Source organism: Amblyraja radiata, chromosome 5 (genome assembly GCF_010909765.2).
Source record: "Amblyraja radiata isolate CabotCenter1 chromosome 5, sAmbRad1.1.pri, whole genome shotgun sequence".
Lineage (NCBI taxonomy): Eukaryota > Metazoa > Chordata > Chondrichthyes > Rajiformes > Rajidae > Amblyraja > Amblyraja radiata.
Genome location: NC_045960.1, coordinates 71174493 through 71195666, shown reverse-complemented (window position 1 = coordinate 71195666; position 21174 = coordinate 71174493). Strand labels below are relative to the sequence as shown.

Genomic DNA, 21174 nt, shown 5'->3' with positions numbered 1-21174 from the left:
ATCGCCTTTATTGAGTGCGATATGAAGACATGTAAAGGAATGGGTATGATTTGTTTTAATTATGGAAGTGGGGGACTATAGAGAACAGGGCTAGGGACTTTTCACTCGCATGTTTTTTCAGTTTCCTAAATTTCCATTCACACGAATTCTGCGCGGGCCCAGATTCCAGCTTTGTGTCGATTGGCTCGAGTAGACGGTCCCATTGTAAGTACAACCAACAACCGTGTTCTGCTGCGAACTCTGGATAACACGGATAATATATCCGTTTTAGAAATTGAATATCATAACTAATAATAGTCATTATACACACTAAAGAAGTGGGGGACATGATAGCAGGACACGACTGTATACAGATTTCATAGTCGATGACATTTTTAATGCAGGGATCGTTTTAGGGTAGGTTTTTTTTCTAGTCCCCTTGCTTTTCACAACAAGATTTCTCTAAGCTAACGTATCGCACATTCGATACCTCATTGTCAATAATCTAGGGGGGGAATGCACAACCAATAGACTGCAATTGACAGTTACTGCATTCAGGAACCGTGGGCGGACAACAGATATCGAGAGCAGGACTTTATGAAAGATAATTCATTAAAGAACGACAGCTATATTATTCCGGCGCCTCCTAAGGAACCTAAACAATATTTAAGGTAAAATTCATTTTGATGCTCCAATTTGCAACTGTCACATTCTTAAGAGACAATGAACTGTAGATGCTGGAATCTAGCACAAAGTGCTAGAGTAACTCATCGGTCCAGGGAGTATCTATACTCATTCTGAAGCTGCTCATTTCTCAGTACCAGCCAATGTTCCTCCTTTGAGCTCCCTGTCTTGAAAGGATTACGGGTCATTTGTCCCATTGTTATTTGTAGCTGCATGGTATGAGTTGTACCGGGAGGTAATTAATGTCTTGGAACACGCCATTGAGAGACTAATAGGCAAGAAGCAAATCAACATTCTGCATGTTTGCTTGTGATGGTGGTCAAAATCAGACAGACCACATGGCATCATTTAGTAACTTCAAATCTTTTTTAGGATTTTTAAATTCGCACATCAACCTTCACTTTATAAATAAATGGGTAGAATATTTTTTAAGAAGATAATTGAGGTAAATATTTATGGATCGCTGAATAATGTGTAACTGTGGAGATATGTTCAATTTTGTCCGTCACATGGAAGTATCAAGGCTTGGAAAGAGCGAACGGTCATTTGCTTGATTTGAGAGAAGAAGTGGCTAGAAACTGTAGAAATGATGACTTGTCTTGTACAGGGGGGAAAAGTTAAGAGGAAATGTAAAACTTTTTTTTTTTGTTGTTGTAGGGAGAATCTATATCCACTGACGGGGGCTGACGAGGGAAACATATTGAACGTATTAACAGAAAAACGTACGTAAAAACGTACTTGCTATAAAGATAGGAAAGCAAATGAAACCCTGCACTAATCCAAGATTGCTGTAGATATGAAACCACAACTGGTGCTTTCAGATATACCTACCATTACCATCAATGGCACTCAGTAAACCCTCTACAAAAATGCTCCCAGCGACCCTGGAAAGTCTAACCTTTTAAAAACATTCTCGTCCCCTAAATGGACAGGTTTACGTTCACTTCGTATGCCTTAAACAATAACTTGGAATATTACGCGAGGAAAGTAAAATATTAGTATATTTTTTTCAAATGGCAAATATAAACGTGGAAACACGATTGGCCTTTGTAATATTTTCATATTTGTACCACTGCCGATTATGTTGATACTGAATGTTCCAATGAGACATCATGTGTAAACTGATTTAGGATTGTAACAGTGTATTTTTTCTTTCAAATTAGACCGCGGATTTGATGCGATTTTAATGGAATCATTACTGTTCTATGAATGTCGGTGGTGCTTTAACAGTCGAATGTTTTAGATCCACGCAGAGGCGGGTGGAGATGGGGTGAGTGGGCGAGGCGTAGCCATCTCTGCCTATTCTCTGTGCTTGATGGGTTAATCTGCGACAGACAGATATGCGATCTTGCCGAGGATAGAGCTGGCTTTTCCTTTCAATGATTGCCGTCTAGGCCTTCCGCTTGCAGCTGGCTCACGTTTGTTAGCACATGTTAATAATGATCAAAACCAGATCGGCCGCTCCTTCCTTGCAGCAGGGATGCCCCCGCTAGGGCAGTTCGCTGATCAGGTTGCAAAAAAATGAGTGAATGTGCGCGCTAAGTCACGCTACAGAAAGAGCAGATGGAACGGATTTTACGTTTAAGTGAACTTCCCAAACTGTCAGCACCCATCGCTGGAGGTTTTTGGGGGAAAAAATAGGTATCGACTGATGCATTAGGGTCCGGTCTCCATCTTAACCACAAATTAAGAACATGGGTGTATTTTGTACAACTCATTATCCAATTCCCCAAACCTTGAAGCCTTAGATGGTTGGATCTTTCGCCAGCTTGATGCAGTGGTCGGGGCCAGGAAGACGCCGTTCCCCGCGGCCAGAGTCGATCCTCCCCACGGCAGCCCCTCGCTGAGATGCCCTTGACAATAATTGGGCGCATTAGCATTGATCAACCCCGCTGCAGTATTTAGCCTCATGTAAAATCAGATTGGAGGACCAGGGTCAAGGCGCTACCTGCATCCGCATGATTCCACCACCATGTCTTCGTATTGTTTATAGACTACATTGTTGCCCGAGTCGATGTACAGTATGCTGATGGGACTGAGTTTAGATGGGACGCAACAACTGGGCGGCGTGGACTCGGGGTCCATGGAGTTCATCAGCGTTTGTATAATGGCGTGGTTAGTGGGTTCAAGGTGGGATCTGAGCGGGAAGTCGCAGATCCCTTCACAATGGTAGGCCTCATAGTCTAAAGGCGCGATAATCCAATCGTCCCATCCCAACTCCTTGAAGTTGACATGAAGAGGTTTCCTGCTGCATCTCGACCTGGCTCTTTTCCCACTTCCTCTGCTAGACCTACTGGAGAACGCGGTCCTCCTTTTTCTGCGGCGCTTGACACTGGGCTCACGGCTGGTTTGTAGTGAGTCCGCCCCACCCAGAGATCTGATTTTCTCTCTGATCTCCCGAAATAGGTTTTCCCTTTTCTTCGCGTTGCTGAACGCCACCAACAAAGCTTTCTCCCGAGGCTGCAGATCAGAGCGATTGAATCCCAAATGTCTCGGATCTAAGGCCTCCTGGGAGTAATCGGAAATGATTTCCACATCTAAACACAGCAGGTTAGCAGTGATGTGGCTTTTCATTAAATCCCACACGTCGAACACTTGCCATTTCGACGAATCGACGTCCAATATGTCTACTGTCCTCGAGTCGAGCCGCTTCGGTGGGTAGTCCCCCAGTTGGTTACAGGAATAAAGTAGAATACGATACATACTGCCCCCCAGGGACAGCATCCCGTGGAGGTCTCCCGGCAACTTTCGAAAAATCCTCAACTCGGCTCCAACTAGCTCCTCTGTATTGGGCAATTTGGAAATATCAAACAGATATCTCTGTTTCTTCTCATGGGGAACTCCGTCTGGAAAATAATGGAGACGATAAATTAAAATCAGAAGCTATGGAAGAAAGCCGAGGCAAGGAATAATAAAAACGCGCGCTGATACAGAACAAATAATAAAAACAAGAGGGCAAATTGAATGGTGAAGATGCGAATGATCCCAAAGTGAAAAGTACGTGTGCAAACATACTGATCTTGCACACATTGTGGCTGTGCACATTTAACTATAAAATGGTGTGTTATTTATTGTTCGGGGTTAGCTACACACTGGCACACTAGCGCCTTTTAAATTTTGATGAGGTACAGTGAAAAGCTTTTGATTGCGAGCTATCCAATCAAATCAGATAACTCCATATAAAAATACAATCAAGCCAAACTACAGATATACACAAAACGCTGGAGTAACTCAACGGGTCAGGCAGCATCTCTGGAGAAAAGGAATAGGTGACGTTTCGGGTCGGAACCCTTCGTCAGGCGTGGGGGAGGGGGGACGTTAGGCGAGGAAAGGCCAGGAAAAAAACTCAGAGCTGGCAAGAGTTGATCTCAGGAAGGGTGGAGTCCATAAGGCCCATTCTTGGCTGGGGAAATGTGCTAACGAGAGGGATACATGGATGCGAACAGTGGAGCTGGTAGAACGACTGATGGTGTGGGGGAGGGGGTGGAGGTAATGCAGGAGTTAGTTGAAATTACATGAATCAATGTTCACACCGCTGGGTCATGAACTGCCAAACCAGAGCTTGGTTGTTCAGAGTGTGCAACCAATACATGTAAAGATTTGTTTTAATTGGACAGGAAAATTGTGGGCACAATGAAGAACACACGAGCACAGTGCAGCGAGATTGAGAATACCTTATGTGCCTAGCAGTTGGCTGATAATAGAACTAAGAAGAACTGAAAAAACGAGATCGAACATAAACCGTTCATGACTGAGGCCACGCTTACGTAAGATGAAGACGAGGAATACGCTGGGATATTGCTGCAGGAACACTACAATAGAGCACCCCATCCCAATCACCTTTATCTGTTTCATCAATGGTCCAAGACGGGGAGCGAGGCTGTTTACCGGTGATTCCGGAGCAGTGGTCTCTATTGTGTATGAGCCTGTTACTGAAACAGCCTCGGCACGGATTGGATTGTCTTCACGCCTTCGTTGACAGTGAGAAGTCCCATTAGTACTGAACGGGTTCCTGGTAATGTTTATCTCCAATAAGAGGAAGTCCGGCCACATTGGCCTTTTGTCTTGCTTAGACCCTACCATAAATATATCTTTGACCAGGCCTATCACACGAATAGCTGCAGAAACGAGACTCTTTGAATCAAATTACTTCTGACCACTCAACACGTCCCCATAATTTCCAAAGGTCCAAACGGGAGGTTTAAGACATATCCATCTGTTATCTGATGCCTACACCACTTTCGCAAAGTTTAAACTATCCGGGACATAGCAATTAGTTTCACCTCAGTCGCCTCATGTTGACCCCAATATTCACATCTCCCTTCACTTGTGCCTGGTCGTTTTATTGTGCACGGTCGACAGGATACCGCAGCGACTCGTTAGATTATGTCGGCTGCGCCTCCAAGCTCGACTTGAAAAGAACATAAGCAACAACAAAATTCGGACACAAGGAACTGCAGATGCTGAAATCTTGAGTAAAACACAGTACTGGAGGAACTCAGCGGGTCAGTCAGCCGGTCTGCCGAAAGGTCCCAACCCGAAACATCGCCGATCCATGTCTGCAAATGCTGATTTACGCCGAATATAGACATATAACGCACGATATCCAAAGATGCTGCCTGTCCCGTTGAGTTACTCCAGAACTTTCTGTTAGTAGTAGAATGACATCGATTACATTCCCTGTACCCCATTACATTCACGCTAAAATGTTCTTGCCATTCCTTCTCAGGCCAAGGTCTGGAACTCGCTGCCTAATAACGTCTGAGGATCCTTCCAGCTGAATAACCATTAGACGTTCAGAACCAGAGGCTAGATGACCATCTATCTTCTCGCAACAAGTAAGCGTGACGAATGGAGACAAGTTTATCAATTTTGCACACATTCCGTGGTGGAATCGGCGAGACCAAGCGTAGACTTGGCGGCCGTTCCGCCGAACACTTGCGCTCGGTCCACCAAAATACTCAGCTGGAGCAACCGAGCGGAACGGGCATCATCTCGTTAGAAAAAGGAATAGGAGGACTTTTCGGATTGAGACCCTTCCTCAGACTGAGAAGTGACCTATCCATGTTTTCAGAGATGCTTCCTGACCCACCGAGTTACTCCAGTACTTTGTGTATTTTTTTTGTAAACCAACACCTGCAGTTCCTTGTTTCTCCGTATATTTTTTAAAGTGCGCTTGCCCGTAAAGAGCAGTAGATGCCAACATACCCCCACGTGTTCACAATTGTAAACTATCTAACTGTTTCAATATATGGAATGCCTATGGTACCGCAAAACTTTAAAATTCCCATGTGTGCAATATTAACGTGTTATTATTTTTCTCACACATTGTCTTATTTCCTCTATTATTCAGAAGGCGTTCACTGCTTCCTTGCGGTAGGTGCCGGATCTCTTATCCCGGCCAGCGATTGCTATTCTTTTACGATGCTTGCTGGTGAGTTGGACATATTGGGCGGGAGGGAGGGGGCGATTAAATCACAAGAGTCTTCCTCGCTCCATTGTCCCACGTCGCGCACATACATCTCATACCCTTTCTAACGTGGAATAATGGAGAGATACAGAGTAATACTTGACCCGTCCCAACAAAGGAGAACTGAGGCAAAAGTTGTGGTTGATATTTTCACCCCGCGTTAGATCCGCTGGTTTCTTCACACGTCTGCTGCTACTTGGTGACTTAAATATTCACATGGACTCTCCCACCTGCAAGCTCGCATCTGAATTCGCCTTTTTACTTGACAACTTCTCTCTCACTCAGCACGTCACCTTTCCCACCCATGACAAAGGTCACATCCTTGACCTAGTCTGCTCCACAAACCAACCGGTACTCGACCTCCATCCATGCCTCTTCCCCCTCTCTGATCATAAGCTTATACGGTTCACCATCCCTTCTCCGACACCTCGCCCCCGCTTCCTCCGAGAAATCACCTTCCGTAATCTAAAATCCATTGATCCCCTCCATCTCTCTGACCTCCTCTCCACCACTCTCTCCCTGGACTCAGCCCCCATCTCTCCTGATGATCTCACAAACCATCTCAACTCCACCTTGACTACCTCCCTTAACACTATGGCCCCCTCAAAACATGAACCGTAACTTTCAACACATCTTCACCCTGGTACACACCTGCACTTCGTAAACTGAAACAGACTGGTCGCCGACTTGAACGACTCACAAATAAATCATCTCTCACAGTCCACCTTGAAGCTTACAAACTCCACCTCACTGATTACAAAGATGCCCTCATTGCTGCAAAATCTGCCTACCTCTCCTCCATATTCACTGATCCCTGCCTAAACCACAGAACCCTCTTCTCCACAGTGGACAACCTCCTCAAGCCTCGAACAAACACTCTCCCTACCTCTACTCCGGATCTCTGCAACTCATTCCTCCACTTTTTCGCTCATAAAATCAGCACCATCTATCAATCTTTATCCCCTGTACCCGACTCCCCAGCATCTACTCCACCACCTACCAAGGCCCCTCCTTTCAACATCTCCACTGACCTCCTTACCCCTCCTCCACACTGCTTCCTCCCCCAGTTTGACCTGGTCACCCCTATTGAAATCTCCAAACTCATCAGCTCTTCCAAACCCACTACCTGCTCCCTCGACCCTCTCCCCACTCCCCTGCTGAAGTCCTGCCTCCCCGTTCTCTGCCCCTACCTCACTAATCTCTTCAACTCCTCATTGTCCCAAGGAATTGTCCCCTCCGCTTTCAAAACTGCTGCTGTCACACCAATCTTAAAGAAACCTGGTCTTGATCCCTGCTCTCTCATTAACTATCGCCCAATCTCAAACCCCCCCCCTTCTTTCAAAAACCCTGGAGCGTATCGTTGCGTCGCAACTTCATTCCCACCTCCTTACGTATAACCTACTTGAACCCCTCCAATCTGGCTTTCGCCCCCTCCATAGCACAGAAACTGCTCTCCTCAAAGTTCTCAACGACCTCCTCACCTCTGCTGACACTGGTTCCCTCAACATCCTCATCCTCCTCGACCTGAGCGCAGCCTTCGATACAATGAACCACAACATCCTGCTCACCAGACTCAAAGACCTCGGCATTGAAGGCTCTGCACTCAGCTGGCTCCGTTCCTACCTTTCCAACAGATCCCACTTCATCTCTCTCCACAACCACACCTCTGCTACAGCCACAGTCACTCAAGGCGTTCCCCAAGGCTCCGTACTCGGCCCCCTCCTCTTCATCATCTACATCCTCCCCCTTGGTCAGACTCTCCGCCACTTCAACCTGGACTTCCACTGTTACGCCGATGACACCCAGATCTACCTCGGCACCAAATCCCCCCACAACCCCCCCCCCCTCTCCCATATCAACTCCTGTTTGTCAGCTATAAAAACCTGGATGCAACATAACTTCCTCAAATTCAACAGCGATAAGACAGAATTCCTCCTCATAGGCTCCAAAGCCACACTCAGCAAAATCAATAACCCCACTCTCACCATCGACGGCACCACTGTCTCCCCATCTCCCAAGGCCCGAAACCTTGGCGTGATCTTTGATTCCACCCTCTCCCTTGAGCCTCACATCCGCCATGTCATTAAAACCTCCTTCTTTCATCTCCGCAACATCGCCAAACTCAGACCCTCTCTCACACCTCCCGCTGCTGAAAGACTCATCCATGCCTTCATCTCCTCCCGACTGGACTATTGCAACTCACTTCTCCTTGGCATCATCTCCACCTACATCAACCGACTCCAACTGGTCCAGAACGCAGCCGCCCGACTCATCACCCACACCAAATCCTGGCATCACATCACTCCAGTCCTCAAACAACTTCACTGGCTTCCCATCTCCCACCGGATCACCTACAAAATCCTGATCCTCACCTACAAAGCCCTCCACCATTTGCCCCCCCCCCCCCCCCCCCCATATCTCACTGACCTCCTCTCCCCCTACCAACCCTCACGGTCCCTCAGATCCACATCAGCCAGTCTCCTCTCCATCCACAAGTCCAACCTCCGCAGTTTTGGGGACAGAGCCTTCTCTAGGGCAGCTCCCAGGCTCTGGAACTCCCTCCCCAAATTCCGTGTCCCTCACCATCTTCCAGTCCCGCCTCAAGACCCATCTCTTCATCTCTGCCTATCCTAAGCCCCACGTCCCCCTCCCTTTTCATCTGTGCATTAATCGCCTCATATTGTGTTTTGAATTATATTCTGTCTTTACTTTGTGTACTAGTCATGTCTCTACTATTTATTTCATTCCCCTTACATGTTTTTCCTCTACCTGCTAAATTTTTGTAAGGTGTCCTTGGGACTCTTGAAAGGCGCCCATAAATAAAATGTATTATTATTATTCATAACCTGGGGAAATGATCGATACCCCTCTGCTAGTCACAGGACCACTAATCAGAATTTCAATGTTCTTAATAAAATGTGCTATTTATGTCCAAAATAGGCGCTGCACCCAGCTAGGGGTGCATAAATATTCCAAACCAGACGGGAACAAATGCTTATGTATTGGATTTGTATCGTTAATATTGCCGTGTCGTAAACTTGCTCTGTTGTGTTTGAAGAAGTGCTAAATACATAAAAGGCACGAAATTAAATCGTCTCAGTTGTTGTGGTTAAAAATGATCACACTCATTATTCCTTTAGTAATTATTTTTCGAATTATTTCAATACTGCCAGGACTATGTATCCAATTTACTTTTTCAACGTTTGTTTCTTGTACCTGTGGAGGGCCGAGTGGCCGGGGGGAATCGGAGCACATAAACGCCAGGTTTTAAGAGAGACGCATGTGGAATTGACACTAGGGTCCGTGCATTTAGATGCGAACGTTTCCTGGCTTAGACCTTCCGGAGCCAGAGAGATTGTCCTGCGGCAGCCTAGTCCGTGACACCACCCAGTCGACGTGTGATTTTGTTATTCCAATCGCAAATGCAGAGATTTTGTGACAAGAAAGACGGTTGCCGAAAATAAGTGCAGAAGCACAAATCAACGATTGAAGACATTTCTGACGGAAGTGGCTGCTGCTTCACAGCGACAGAGACCCGAGTACGATTCGGACCTCGGATGCTATTCGTGTGGAGTTTGCATGTTCTCCCTGTGATCGTGTGGGTCTCCTCAGCGTACTCAGGTTTCCTCCCATATCCCAAAGACATGTGGGTGTGTAGGTCAATTAGCCTCTGCGAATTGGCCCGAACCTGTAGGGTTCGCATAGAACCAATATTAATAGGTGATCGATGGGCTGCGTGGACTTGGTGGCTGAAGGGCCTGATTCCACGCTGTATCTCTAAATCTAAAACTAAGCGCCTTTCACCCGGAACGCTGACACAGATGTGGCCTGGTCTGCTGAGTATTTGCAGCAATTTGTGATGAAGTTTAGATTTTCAGTATCTGCAGGTCTTGCTTCTTTTTTTTGCAATTGATATTATTCCCCTCCCTGATGCACTGAGCATTTCCAAAACGCAGAAGGCCTCCTTTAACCTGCTTCATTTGCGGCTCGTGTCAATCTGTTCCCTGTTATGTTCTTACAAGCTGCAAACAGATGAGATTATACGTGGTTTTACTGCTCTGCAGAGGAGTTCTTCAGCAGTCGACCGCAACTGTTCCTGTGCCTCTAAGTGAGTTTTTAAACCTCTCCTCCCAAGGTCTCATTCAACACAGACGAATCGTACAGATATACTGTAACAAACTCCGATTGTATCATCGACTGTGCCTCGCTATGGTTCCTCTCAAACCAGAACACACTTTAACTACGTGGCCGAATTTATGGATAGAGAATGTAAGGGCATTGCGGTGCTCTCAAAATAATTTACTTTTAAATTGTCAATAAATCTGGAAGATGAATTAGTTTACTGGTGAAAGATTAAAAGGAAGCTGAGGGTTTTCTTTTCCACGCACTGCTGCGGGGGTTCTTAATTTACTGCCAGATGGAATGTTGGAGATAGAAGCAGAGACACGAGGATCTTCAGACGCTGTCATCTCGTATAGAAAACAACGTGCTGGAGTAACTCAGCGGGTCAGGCAGCTTCTGTGGAAGACATGAATAGCGACGTTTTGGATCGGGACCTCCAGAGCTGGCCCGCTGAGTTTCTCCAGCCCTTTGTGTTCTACATTAGAGATAGAATCATGTTGAACACGTTTCGAGTGAGCACTAGAAATAACCGTGACCTGTGCACGACAGCCAGAAATTTGGAGGATTACAATATTTTTTAAACCGATATGGTCACGATGGGCTGAATAGCCGCCTTCCGTGCCGTGACTTTCTAGGATTCTGTTACTTCTTGGAATTGCTGCACGTTTGTTTTTGTTTTTTTTGTGGGGGGGGGGGGGGGGGGGGGGGGAGTAGGGTGGCCCCAAACACTTGTTTTCTCCGAAGATTGGACAACCCCATGGAAAGCACTGTCCGTTTTCATGCTCCTCCACCGTCATAGACAAAGAGGTCTGTGTCTACTATTCTCAGGAGTTCCAGCGAATTATCTCGATCGTTTTCAAAGTCTGAATTTGTACTAGAACAGGGATTAAATAGCAGTAAAACAACGAGTACTGGCAAAAAACACAAGTTCAGCTAGAGTCTACAGAAATACAGGTTTCGGGCGCCAGAGACCGTTTCATCGTCCTATTATTCCCCACTGAGACTGGATGGCCGGCTGGAACCTTACCTGTTGACATTTTATTTGATTGCCAGCGCTTAAAACGTTCTGTTTAATGCACTTATACCGCACCTGGTGCCAAGTCAAACGAGAGTATAGCAGCTTTGGACTTTGGGCATACCGGATGCCGATTTTGCCTTGATTTCTGGGTCAAAGTTTGTAATTTTGTTTATTCCAAAAGCATTGTTTGTGGCACATTCTAAAGCTAAACCACATTCTAAATCACAAGTACGTCTCCGATGTGTGAACCAGGGCAATGAGCTAAGAATGGTTGGTTATTAGTAGTGCGTTCATCAGAAAGTAACAGCCAGCTCACATCTCTTCCTGACATTAGCCTGCATTGCTACTGTCTATTTGGGTTGGGGGATGCTGCGCAAAAATTACGTCCAAGGAATCACGTAATTTATCAACTGACTCACAAATTTGAATTTGAGATTAAACCCGGTCATTTCCATCATACCCGCTCGCTCTTGCGTGGCGGTTTTGGAGAAACCCCTTAATCGTGGCGTGGACTGGATTTCCCGGAGCGCGTTGGGTAGATACATTACTCACAATGCAAAGGAACATCACGACCGAACTAGTTTTAATGAACGCAACATTTGTTACTGCTAAACTTGGCAGCTCAATGTGTGTTAAACGTTAACCTTTTGTCTTCTGGTGAACAGCTATTGGATTACATTTTTTTACTGGTTTAGTAGACAAAGTTACCTGGGCATCCGAGTCCGCTGATTTATGATTGGAAAGTTTGCGGATGAAGCGAATCCGCAAGAGAACTTGGTGGCGCTAATCACAAGAGACGTTGTCGATGCAGATCACAAGGGAAGTCGAGTGAGTGATGGAGTTCATTCTGGCAAGTGGGATTCATTTTGGGAATTCAAACAGAGGTAGGATTCCTACTGTGTACGAAGGAACTGCAGACGCTGGTTTACACCGCAGATAGACACAAATGCTGCAGTAACTCAGCGTGTCAAGGAACATGGGGCTGTGGTGAAGGGTCTGAAGAAGGGTTTCGGCCCGAAACGTCGCCTATTTCCTTCGCTCCATAGATGCTGCTGCACCCGCTGAGTTTCCCCAGCAATTTTGTGTACCGTGTCAAGGAACATCTCTGGACAAGGGGAATAGATGACGTTTCGGGTCGAGACCCTTCTTCAGACTGAGAGTCAAACCAGAGGGAAACTAGAGATATTTGGTAAAGCACTAAAGACTAGATGAACGTACATATTTAGGAGTCCAAGTCCATAGTTCCCTAAAAGTAGCAATACAGGATAAAGGGTGACGAGGAAGACACGTGACATGCTAGTACTCGTAGGTCTTGGTGTGGAATATAATATTATGCTGCAACTTTACAAAACGCTGGTCAGGAAACACTTGGAGCATTGTGTGCAGTTCTGGTCGCCACATTAAAGGAAGTCTCTGATTGTCCCCGGAGAGGATATTCACCAGGGTGCTGTCTAGATAGCAGGACCTTAGTTGCGGCAAGGGATTGGATAGGTTGGGCTTGGTTTCCCGGGTGTGCATGAGGCTGAGCTGTGACTTGGTGGTAAACAAATATATAAGATTATGAGGGGTCAAAACGGGGGGTCGATGATCGTTTTTCCCATGGCAGGAGAATCAGACACAAAAGGGCACAGATTTAAGGTGAATGGAAAGAGTTCTAAAGGGGATAAGAAGGGAAAATGTATGTTACACTGAGTGGTTGATATCTGAAACATAATGCCAGAGAGAGTGGTGGAAACAGGTACAATTGCTACGTTTAGGAGACATTTGGACAGGCACTTAAATAGACAAGCCACAGAAGGATACAATCCCAAAGCGGGCAAGTAAGGTTTGTGTGGAAGGACAAAATAAAATCTTCAAGGAAATAGTGCACCAATGGGACTGCTCTTGAGCTGTATGGGTTTATTCCACTTTTGTGTTTAGCCTCTCTGTATAATTTGTAAAGAAATTATACTGAAAGAGAAAACAAAACATTTGTACCGATCAATAACCTGGTCAAGTACCCAATGAATATGGACACAAAAAGTTGGAGTAACTCAGCGGGTCAGACGGCATCTCGGGAGAAAAGGAAAAGGTGACGGATAGAGAAGAGAATTTAAATGCTGGGATCTAACAAACTGCTGGATGAACTCAGCTGGTCGGACAGCATCTGTGGTGGAAGGAAATGGACCGACGACCTTTTGGTTCCGCACCTTTCTTCAGAATGAGTGCTATGGCCATTTCCTTCCGCAGATATTGCCTGACCCGCTGACTTCCTCTAACAGCTTTTTTTTTTTAAATCACGTCATGGGTTGTTCTTTAATTGCAATTTCGTCCCTGCCAGTGTTACCTGGGGATTTTCCTCTCGTAAATTAATCTCAGTAATGCATGGCTAGGGATGTAAAGTGAAGTATATTTGTTTTATTTCCCCAATTCGTGTAATACAGGAGGATGCCGCTGGGAAGTGGGGTTTACTGGGACTTTAGTTAAGGTCTATTTTATACTTAAAAGCGCATGGCTTCAATTGCATATTTTTATAGCCATTTAAGAACCTTAAAGCGTGCAAATCTTTGTTGGCCTAAGATGGATCAGACTGACAACTAATTTATTAAAGCAATCTTCTATTCTGCAGGTAACAGGATTTTTATAGCAATATCAGTAAAATAGCTCCAGCATAACGATTAGTCCCATTAACTTCGCCTTCTCCCTCCATCCCTCTGCGGTTTTGGAATTATATAGAACATCAAAACCATAATGTGATGTCACCAGTAATCTGATATGAAAATAAAACATGGCAATTATTTGTACATTTTTCAAAAGTCTGCCTCCTACAGGTTATTGCTGGCAGCCAGCGGATGATTGAAATATGAATGCACCAATTGTTCTTTATATGGACTTTATTCACCGGCGTTCAACTAACATTAATCACGAGAGGTTTTTTTTTGCGGGGGGGGGGGGGGGGGGGGGGGGCGGGGGGGAGCTTTCAGTTTTGTGTGAATGAATATAACCGCTTACAATAATGCACGCTACGTTTAAAAATTACACGCGAGCGTCACAGAATCATGGAAGAGATTACGACACGGAATGGGATTATTCGGCCCATCGTGTCTGTATCAGTTCAAACAAAGGCGATCCAGTCTAACGCATCTTCGAGCAATAGATCTATGGCTCTGAGGGTTATAGTTCTTCGAGCACTAGTCCAAATGCGGATTAAATATGATGGAAGAAGGATCTCGACCCGAAACGTTACCCATTCCTTCTCTCCTAAAATGCTGCCTGTCCCGCTGAGTTACTCCAGCATATTGTGTCTATTAAATGTGATGAAAGTTTTCGACTACCCTTCAGGCAGTAAGTTCCAGACTCCTATCTCCCACTGAATTAAAATCTTTCCCTTAATTTCTCTCTTAATCCTGCTGACATTTATTTTATCTTTACGCACCTGGTATTTCACGCCTTGCTCAGGGAAACGGGGTTCTTCCTATTTATTTTGTCTGGGTCGTTCATAATTTTATACACCTTAAATAAATCATCCCGACCCCCACCATATGTTTTCTAAAGAAGAAAAATATGTTTCATCGAATGGTTCCCGCGGCTACAAATTTCTGGCGGCATTTCTGGTTGCCTTCCTAATGCAAGCACATCTTTCCTGCAACGTAACCAGAACTGCCGCTGTATGTACCCTAGCTATGTTCCCAGTAGGCCTGAATAGAGATCTAGCACCACATCTCTCTCCCATCCCATCTACTGAATTCCTCCAGCACTTTGTGGTTTGTTGAAAACGTTTTTTATGGCAGTTCATTGTGTTTTTCACTCATATAGTCCATCCCTTAGTAGTACACCGCGTGCAACAGGTATTTTCCCCCAAAATTGCGAAGGATTATGACAGGAATCTTATGATTTTATGGCAGGTTCAAACAGGTTAATCTCCCTCTTGTTTTTGTAACTAAGTTAAATGGTTTACTGACGATTAATTGTCTGATCAAATTGTCGGGGCACACAGTACATTTTTGCAGGAGACTTGTAAAGTAGATGGCCTGTGATTTGCAGGCACCTGTCCGGGTTCGGCATCTCCTTGTCAGCCTGTGATGAAGACACCGACTTTGTGTTAACGCAGTGCGTGCTAACAGGTTATTTATTGTAAGTCGCATTTGCCGATAACCTCTCGTCTGGAATTACATAATTCAAAAGCAGTGTCTGGGGTGATCAAACTCCAGATATTCACTTAGAAAATACTTCAGCGGGTTACATGCATTATTAACGCTGACCTCCTTCGTTTTGATCATTTATCTCCAATTGTTACCAGTGTGGAGCTTTAAAATTGTATGACTCTTCGGTCGTTTCCGAACTGGGCAAGGGGGAGCATCTCAGTTTAATCATCCCACCATTTTCCTTGTATTACAGATCTGAAACGGACCATTGCCTGGAATATTTCAGTCTGTTTTTTATCATTTATCGCGCTTATCTTTGCAATTATATTACTTGGGTCAATAGACGATAAAATCGTCACTTTTAAATAAATGGTTATTGACTGGAAAACGGTTTTGAGATTCCCTGTGTTCGTGGAGGGTGCTTTCTTTTAAGTTGGATGACTCTTCGGTCTTTTCCGAGCGATCGTGTTAAGGTTAGCGTTGGGCAAGGGGGGGATTAATTTCACCGGGGCTAATTTGCAAAGAGGTAGTTCAAGTCTACGAATTGAAACACGTGCAGCTGATTGAACTGGGACTGTACACGGTGAAATGGGAAAGGCAAATACAGTAATATGAATGACCACATGGGAACAGCGCTAGAGCGAATGGTTATTTGTTCAATGCTTTTATGACTTGGGGCTGACAAAACTGCAATGATAGTTCTGAGATAACCGCAGTAAGCATTTGAACACCCCTACACCCTCTATGTGTTAGAACGCGTTAACCTATGTATGAGCCCAGGCATACAAAAACCGCAGCTTTGATTTACAGCCGGGCGACCGAATAGTTGCGGATTCTCTGCTTGCATTCGTATCAGAAGCGCCAGAAGTCCTGATTGTGCTCTGGTCTGTATCTGGTCCCCTGACTACCGAGATTCCCATTGAACTTCAGGCTGGGGTTCTCGCCAACACGCAGTACCTCACTTTGATAGAAGGGATGATGCTTTGATTTGACACGTTTTAAACAAGTTAGAAATGGCTAACATTGTTTTGCTGGTGTCACGTCTGGCTTACGGATCTCTGGCGAAGTTCCATCAATATTTACAAAGGCGATCATCGCCCGCAGTTGACCATGGCTGCTCCAGTTTAGTGCGCCTCGTGACAAGGTTACTATTAAGACAATGTCCTTAGATAGCAATGGAAGCCTAAATAGGCGTTTAGTGGACAGCTTCCAAACAAGCCAAAATAAATGTGCATTTATACTTGTTTTAGAGTTTCGTTTTATGTTAACACATTTGCTGGACTTGCAAGCTATTTCAACAGCTTCACTGTTATAGTTCACTGCTAAAGCTGCGGCACAAGCCATTTATCAATTGGAACATTGTATGCGTTCAATAATAAAATTAACCGGAATTATTCTTACTAATTTAGCATCTGCACGTATTGTGGCGTTTCTAGGCATTAGTGCAATGAGTTATTAGGAGCATTTTAGTTTGTGCGCGGTAACTGCACCAAATTATTCCATGCAAGGCAACTATTGAGATTCTATTGCGATTCTAACTTCTCTCAGGGTCAATGTCAAAGAGGGTTTTGACAACTTTCGTCCCTGGCAGTCGGATACAGCAATCAATCAAATCTCAACTTCTGACCGTCCAACTCCATTTCCCCAAGCAAACCTTTCAACACTACGTTATTCTGGGCTTCCGAACTACTGTGCAATTCTGGTTTTAAAAAATACATATTTTGGCCGCCTTTCAAACGCCACTCGACTCCCTTTACTAAAAGCCGCGTTTGCAAACTACTCTTTCGAGGAGGTGTGTTATCAAAACTCCTCGAGGCCCATTAGTCTCGTGTCATTGTGTTGGGGGGGGGGGGGGGGGGGTATTATTGTGTAGTTCGCCGCGATTAGATTTCAGATGTTACTGTAGCGCAGGGCGTGATTTTGACCGCCACTTCGACACTAACATTGCTTCAATGTTCTTCTGGATCGATTATTTAGCCGTTAAGAACTGAAAACGCGTGTCCACAGAGGGATACAATAAAACAGTATTTCCGTCTGAAATTAGTCAATTTCATTGCTGCATGTTCTAATGGTTCCCCAGCAGAGAATAATAAAACCCAGATGGTACCCAGTTAAACTTCATTTAAATCGGCAATGCACCAGCAGTGTTCCTGGCAACAGTTAGCCAGCAAGCCAAAAGGCACAGAACACAACGATAGAAAAGAAAAAGAGGGTTTGAGACCCTCTGCACACCAGTCACATCGATATACATGACACGTTTAAGCACTTTTTCTTTCGTCCCAGGTGGCTGTGGAGTATATTCCCAGCATTCTATATAAATCAGTGGAACTAGGGGCACTTTCACGGGATGTTACAGGGGGCTGCTACATGTAATCTGTTTAAATGATGTTGTCAACGTTATCGCGTATCGTGCTACTGTGTTATTGGTATCATCATCGAAACAGTCATTTTCTTCTCAAATTCACCACTTTGTTTTGTTACCTGGTAAATGTAAACCTTTGAACTATGAGTATACCTGATCCGAGTTGGTGTGATTACGAATATTAAAAGGGAAACGTGTCGTATTTGCCTTACCATCTACACATGCCCAAAGGGTAATTTTTTTCAGGGGACTTTATAATCGACATTTAAGGCGGGTTTCAATTTCTCGCTCACAGCTCTATTCAGTAGAGAAAAACCCAGCTCGCATCCCGCAAAATCTAATGTCTTATCTGATGCGTTAACGTGAGATCAGCCCGTATTAAGCGCGCGGTCCTCGTGCACTTAAAAATATATAACTATTGAACGTCCTGCTCAGAACAGCTACAGGGTGAATTCCTTCACCTATGTCCATACTTTGTCGTTATTTCCACCCTCTCTATTTGCCGAGAACACTCGTGGAGGCTCGCTGCCCTACAACCGTAAAACTATCCCCGAGAGACAAGCGCTGCGAGAATATCTGCGGTTTCCCGCAACTTACATTGCAAGGCGCAGCCAACAGCGAGTTTCAGCGGATCTTTATTTCGTCAAACGATTGGTTCAGTCGCCAGCTCTGTGAGTTTAATTGCTGAAACGCTGCTGCTGTGTACATTCTAAGAATTCTTATCGTAATATTGGATCACTTTTCCTCCTCAAGATAAGCCCCGGCTGTGGCCCGAGCACACAGTCTGCCTGAGACCATGTTAAAGCAGTTGGTGCATCCCTCTGCCCTATTTCTAAGCTCTATCTAACTAGACAGATATGTCGACAACCCGCGCCTCCGCTTACTTATTGGAGAAAATTAATTAGCACTGGGATAATGGGGCAGATGAAAGCAATCAGCACTTGTATTTCGCGCCGCAGAACCAGACGCAAGCTACTGTAAAAGCGCATTCTCAGCCAAAGCCCGTCAGCTTTCTACAATTAAAGGGAGTCCCATTAATTACCCACCATTTCCTTGGTCCACGAAGCTGGTGACAGTGTTGGCACGGGGTCGGGCACGGACCAGGCTGCTGTTCAACCCTCTCCTTTCACACTCCGACAAGGTCCTGTAAAGTGACACCATGTACTCGTGCGGCACCACAGAGCCGGTGTGGAGACGCTGGCGCTTGAAGGTCCGATCGTGCTTGCTGTCCAGAGGTGATGAGGGACCCAGAGCATCCTGAGCAGGGGAATCCTGTAGAGATCCCAGTGTGGCAGCTTCAAGGACACAAAGGAAATCCCAACAGCAGCAAAGGGCGCACCACACCAGCGCTGCAGCCTTCGGTATATCCATTCTGGAAGGGATTATGTGTCCAAGATCGGGAGGTGTTGTAGCCAGTGGTTGAGCACACGTTCAGATAGATGGCTTTCCTCTCTCACCTTCCCCCGGGTGCCTGGCTGACTTGGTTACATTACGGAGAGCGCCGCTCAAACCCTTGCAACTGCAACCATCCGCGGAGCAGAGCGCCCCCACTGCGCTTCTGATTGGCTCAAACTTTATCCCAGCAAAACTTTTTTTTTGAAAAATATAACTTTTTTTAAAAAACAATTTAGGTCCAGCAAGCCCGCGATGTTACATCACTGGGAACGGCGTTATTCCGCAAATCTATTCCGAATAGAGGTGCAATTTAATTCACCATTCTGCGTTGCAAAAATAAAATCTTCCCTTTGCTTCTTTGTTCCTTGAACTTCTGTGTGTAGTTTTGGAGAAAGGCTGGAGGTTTGCCCGCCGAGACACGGCGCGCACTGCCACACTGTGTGCCACAATTGCAACGAATTGATCGCAGGTGCTGCAGTCGTCCCAAGAGACTCGGATGATGCAGGGCATCGGGGTCGCCACACTTTAACCCTCAAGATGCGATATTCAATTAAGTGCCACAACACTCGCTACTTCCTCGTCGGAGTTTTCATTCCCGCAGATGTTAAGCGGTTTATGACTTCGATTTACAAGGAGTGGGGTTGGGGTGGTGGTGGTGATGGTGGAGAGGGTGGTGGTGGTGGTGACGGTGGTGGTGGTGGTGGAGGGAGTGGTGGTGGTGGCAGAGCGAAGTATTATCTCCCTCCTCTGCAATACTCTGTTTTAAATGCCAGCCTTTACGCAGCCCTGCAATGAACTGGCGGCCGGAGTGACGAGATAAACTATGCACGACTGCCGCGGAACGCGCTCGGTAGCTCCTTAAACCACCACACGACTGGGTTTATGGTCCGCGTTATACTATTCGGCCAAGGCAAAGACGAGGACAACCGCGCAATGCGATCGGGCTGCCAACCAATGCTCCCCCGCCTATAGATCTGTCAGATCTGGGCTAAGGTGGCTTGTGCGGGAAGGGGGTTTGTATGCCACTTTACAAAGGTTTCTTTGGATCACTCTCTGACCTGATTTTTTGGGGGATTTTATTTTGTGAAAAGTGAGTGCCAGTGGCCCTGTGGCTCTGTGGGGCGAGCGGCTGTGATCTCGGAAGTCGTGGTTCGCAGATTGAATGCGCTTCACCCGGTGAAGTCAATTCCCCCGAGCAATGGTATTCCTAATATCTTTAACACGATGCTCCCCATCCCCTCCACCACCCCAATACGCTTGCGTTCTTAGCGTTGCTGTACTCACCAACATGCCCCGGGCCCCTTTTTTCCATAAAGAGGGAGGTTTTCCCATATTAAGATCAGTGATAGCGAGGAGCCGATCCTTATCATTGAACGAGATGCTGAAGGAACGGCAACACGTTTTAACATCTGTACAGAATGTAACCAACGTTAATAAAGGGTCCTCGCACCTCTAATAGATATTCAGATCAATTCTAATCAGATAAGGAATATTTTGGATTAAGGTGGGTAAATCGTTACTATGTTTTCTCTGAAGATACGGAGGCTGATGGAGGACCTGATAGTACACACAATTATAAGAGGCATAGGGCAGATTGTCAGAATCTTTCCCACAGGGGATGGTATGTCAAAGACTGGTGAGCATATTTTTAAGGGCAGAGAGGCAAAGTTTAAAAGCGATGTGCGGGGCACGGTTTTTTCCCCCACACAGAGTGGCGAGTGCCTGGGACGGTGATAGAGGCAGATGCGATAGTGGCGTTTAAGAGGCTTTCGGATAGACACATGCTATGCAGGGAATGGGGGTCATGGATCAAGCGCAGAGAGGGGAGATTGCTTTAGCCTGTCGTGTTAGGCACTGATATTAAGGGCCGAAGGGTCTGTTCCTGTGCTGTATAGTAGTATAACGTTTATAATGCAGAATGCGTTTGGAAAATAGAATGTCGTATGGGAAAACGACCTTTATTTGAGGTTGAACACAACTTGTTTTGTGCGTCCTTGCGAGCATTGTTAAACGGATGGGG

The 21174-nt window shown here is 45.6% G+C and overlaps 1 protein-coding gene across 1 annotated transcript; it reads right to left on the bottom strand.

Annotated features, from left to right (window-relative positions):
* Positions 1-58: 58 nt before the first annotated feature.
* Positions 59-19961, bottom strand: gdf7 (growth differentiation factor 7). The gene is made up of 2 exons (XM_033021525.1): positions 18806-19961; positions 59-3509 (listed from the first exon to the last, which is right to left on the bottom strand). The coding sequence occupies exons 1-2, from the start codon at positions 19128-19130 to the stop codon at positions 2608-2610; spliced, it is 1227 nt and encodes a 408-aa protein (XP_032877416.1). The 5' UTR covers positions 19131-19961; the 3' UTR covers positions 59-2607.
* Between the last annotated feature and the right edge of the window lie 1213 nt (positions 19962-21174).

Coding starts and splice junctions, on each gene's coding strand:
- gdf7 (XM_033021525.1), bottom strand. CDS start 19,130: ATGGATATACCGAAGGCTGCAGCGCTGGTGTGGTGCGCCCTTTGCTGC. Junction 3,510..18,805: donor CTTCGTGGACCAAGGAAATG/GTGGGTAATTAA, acceptor ATTATTTTCCAG/ACGGAGTTCCCCATGAGAAG.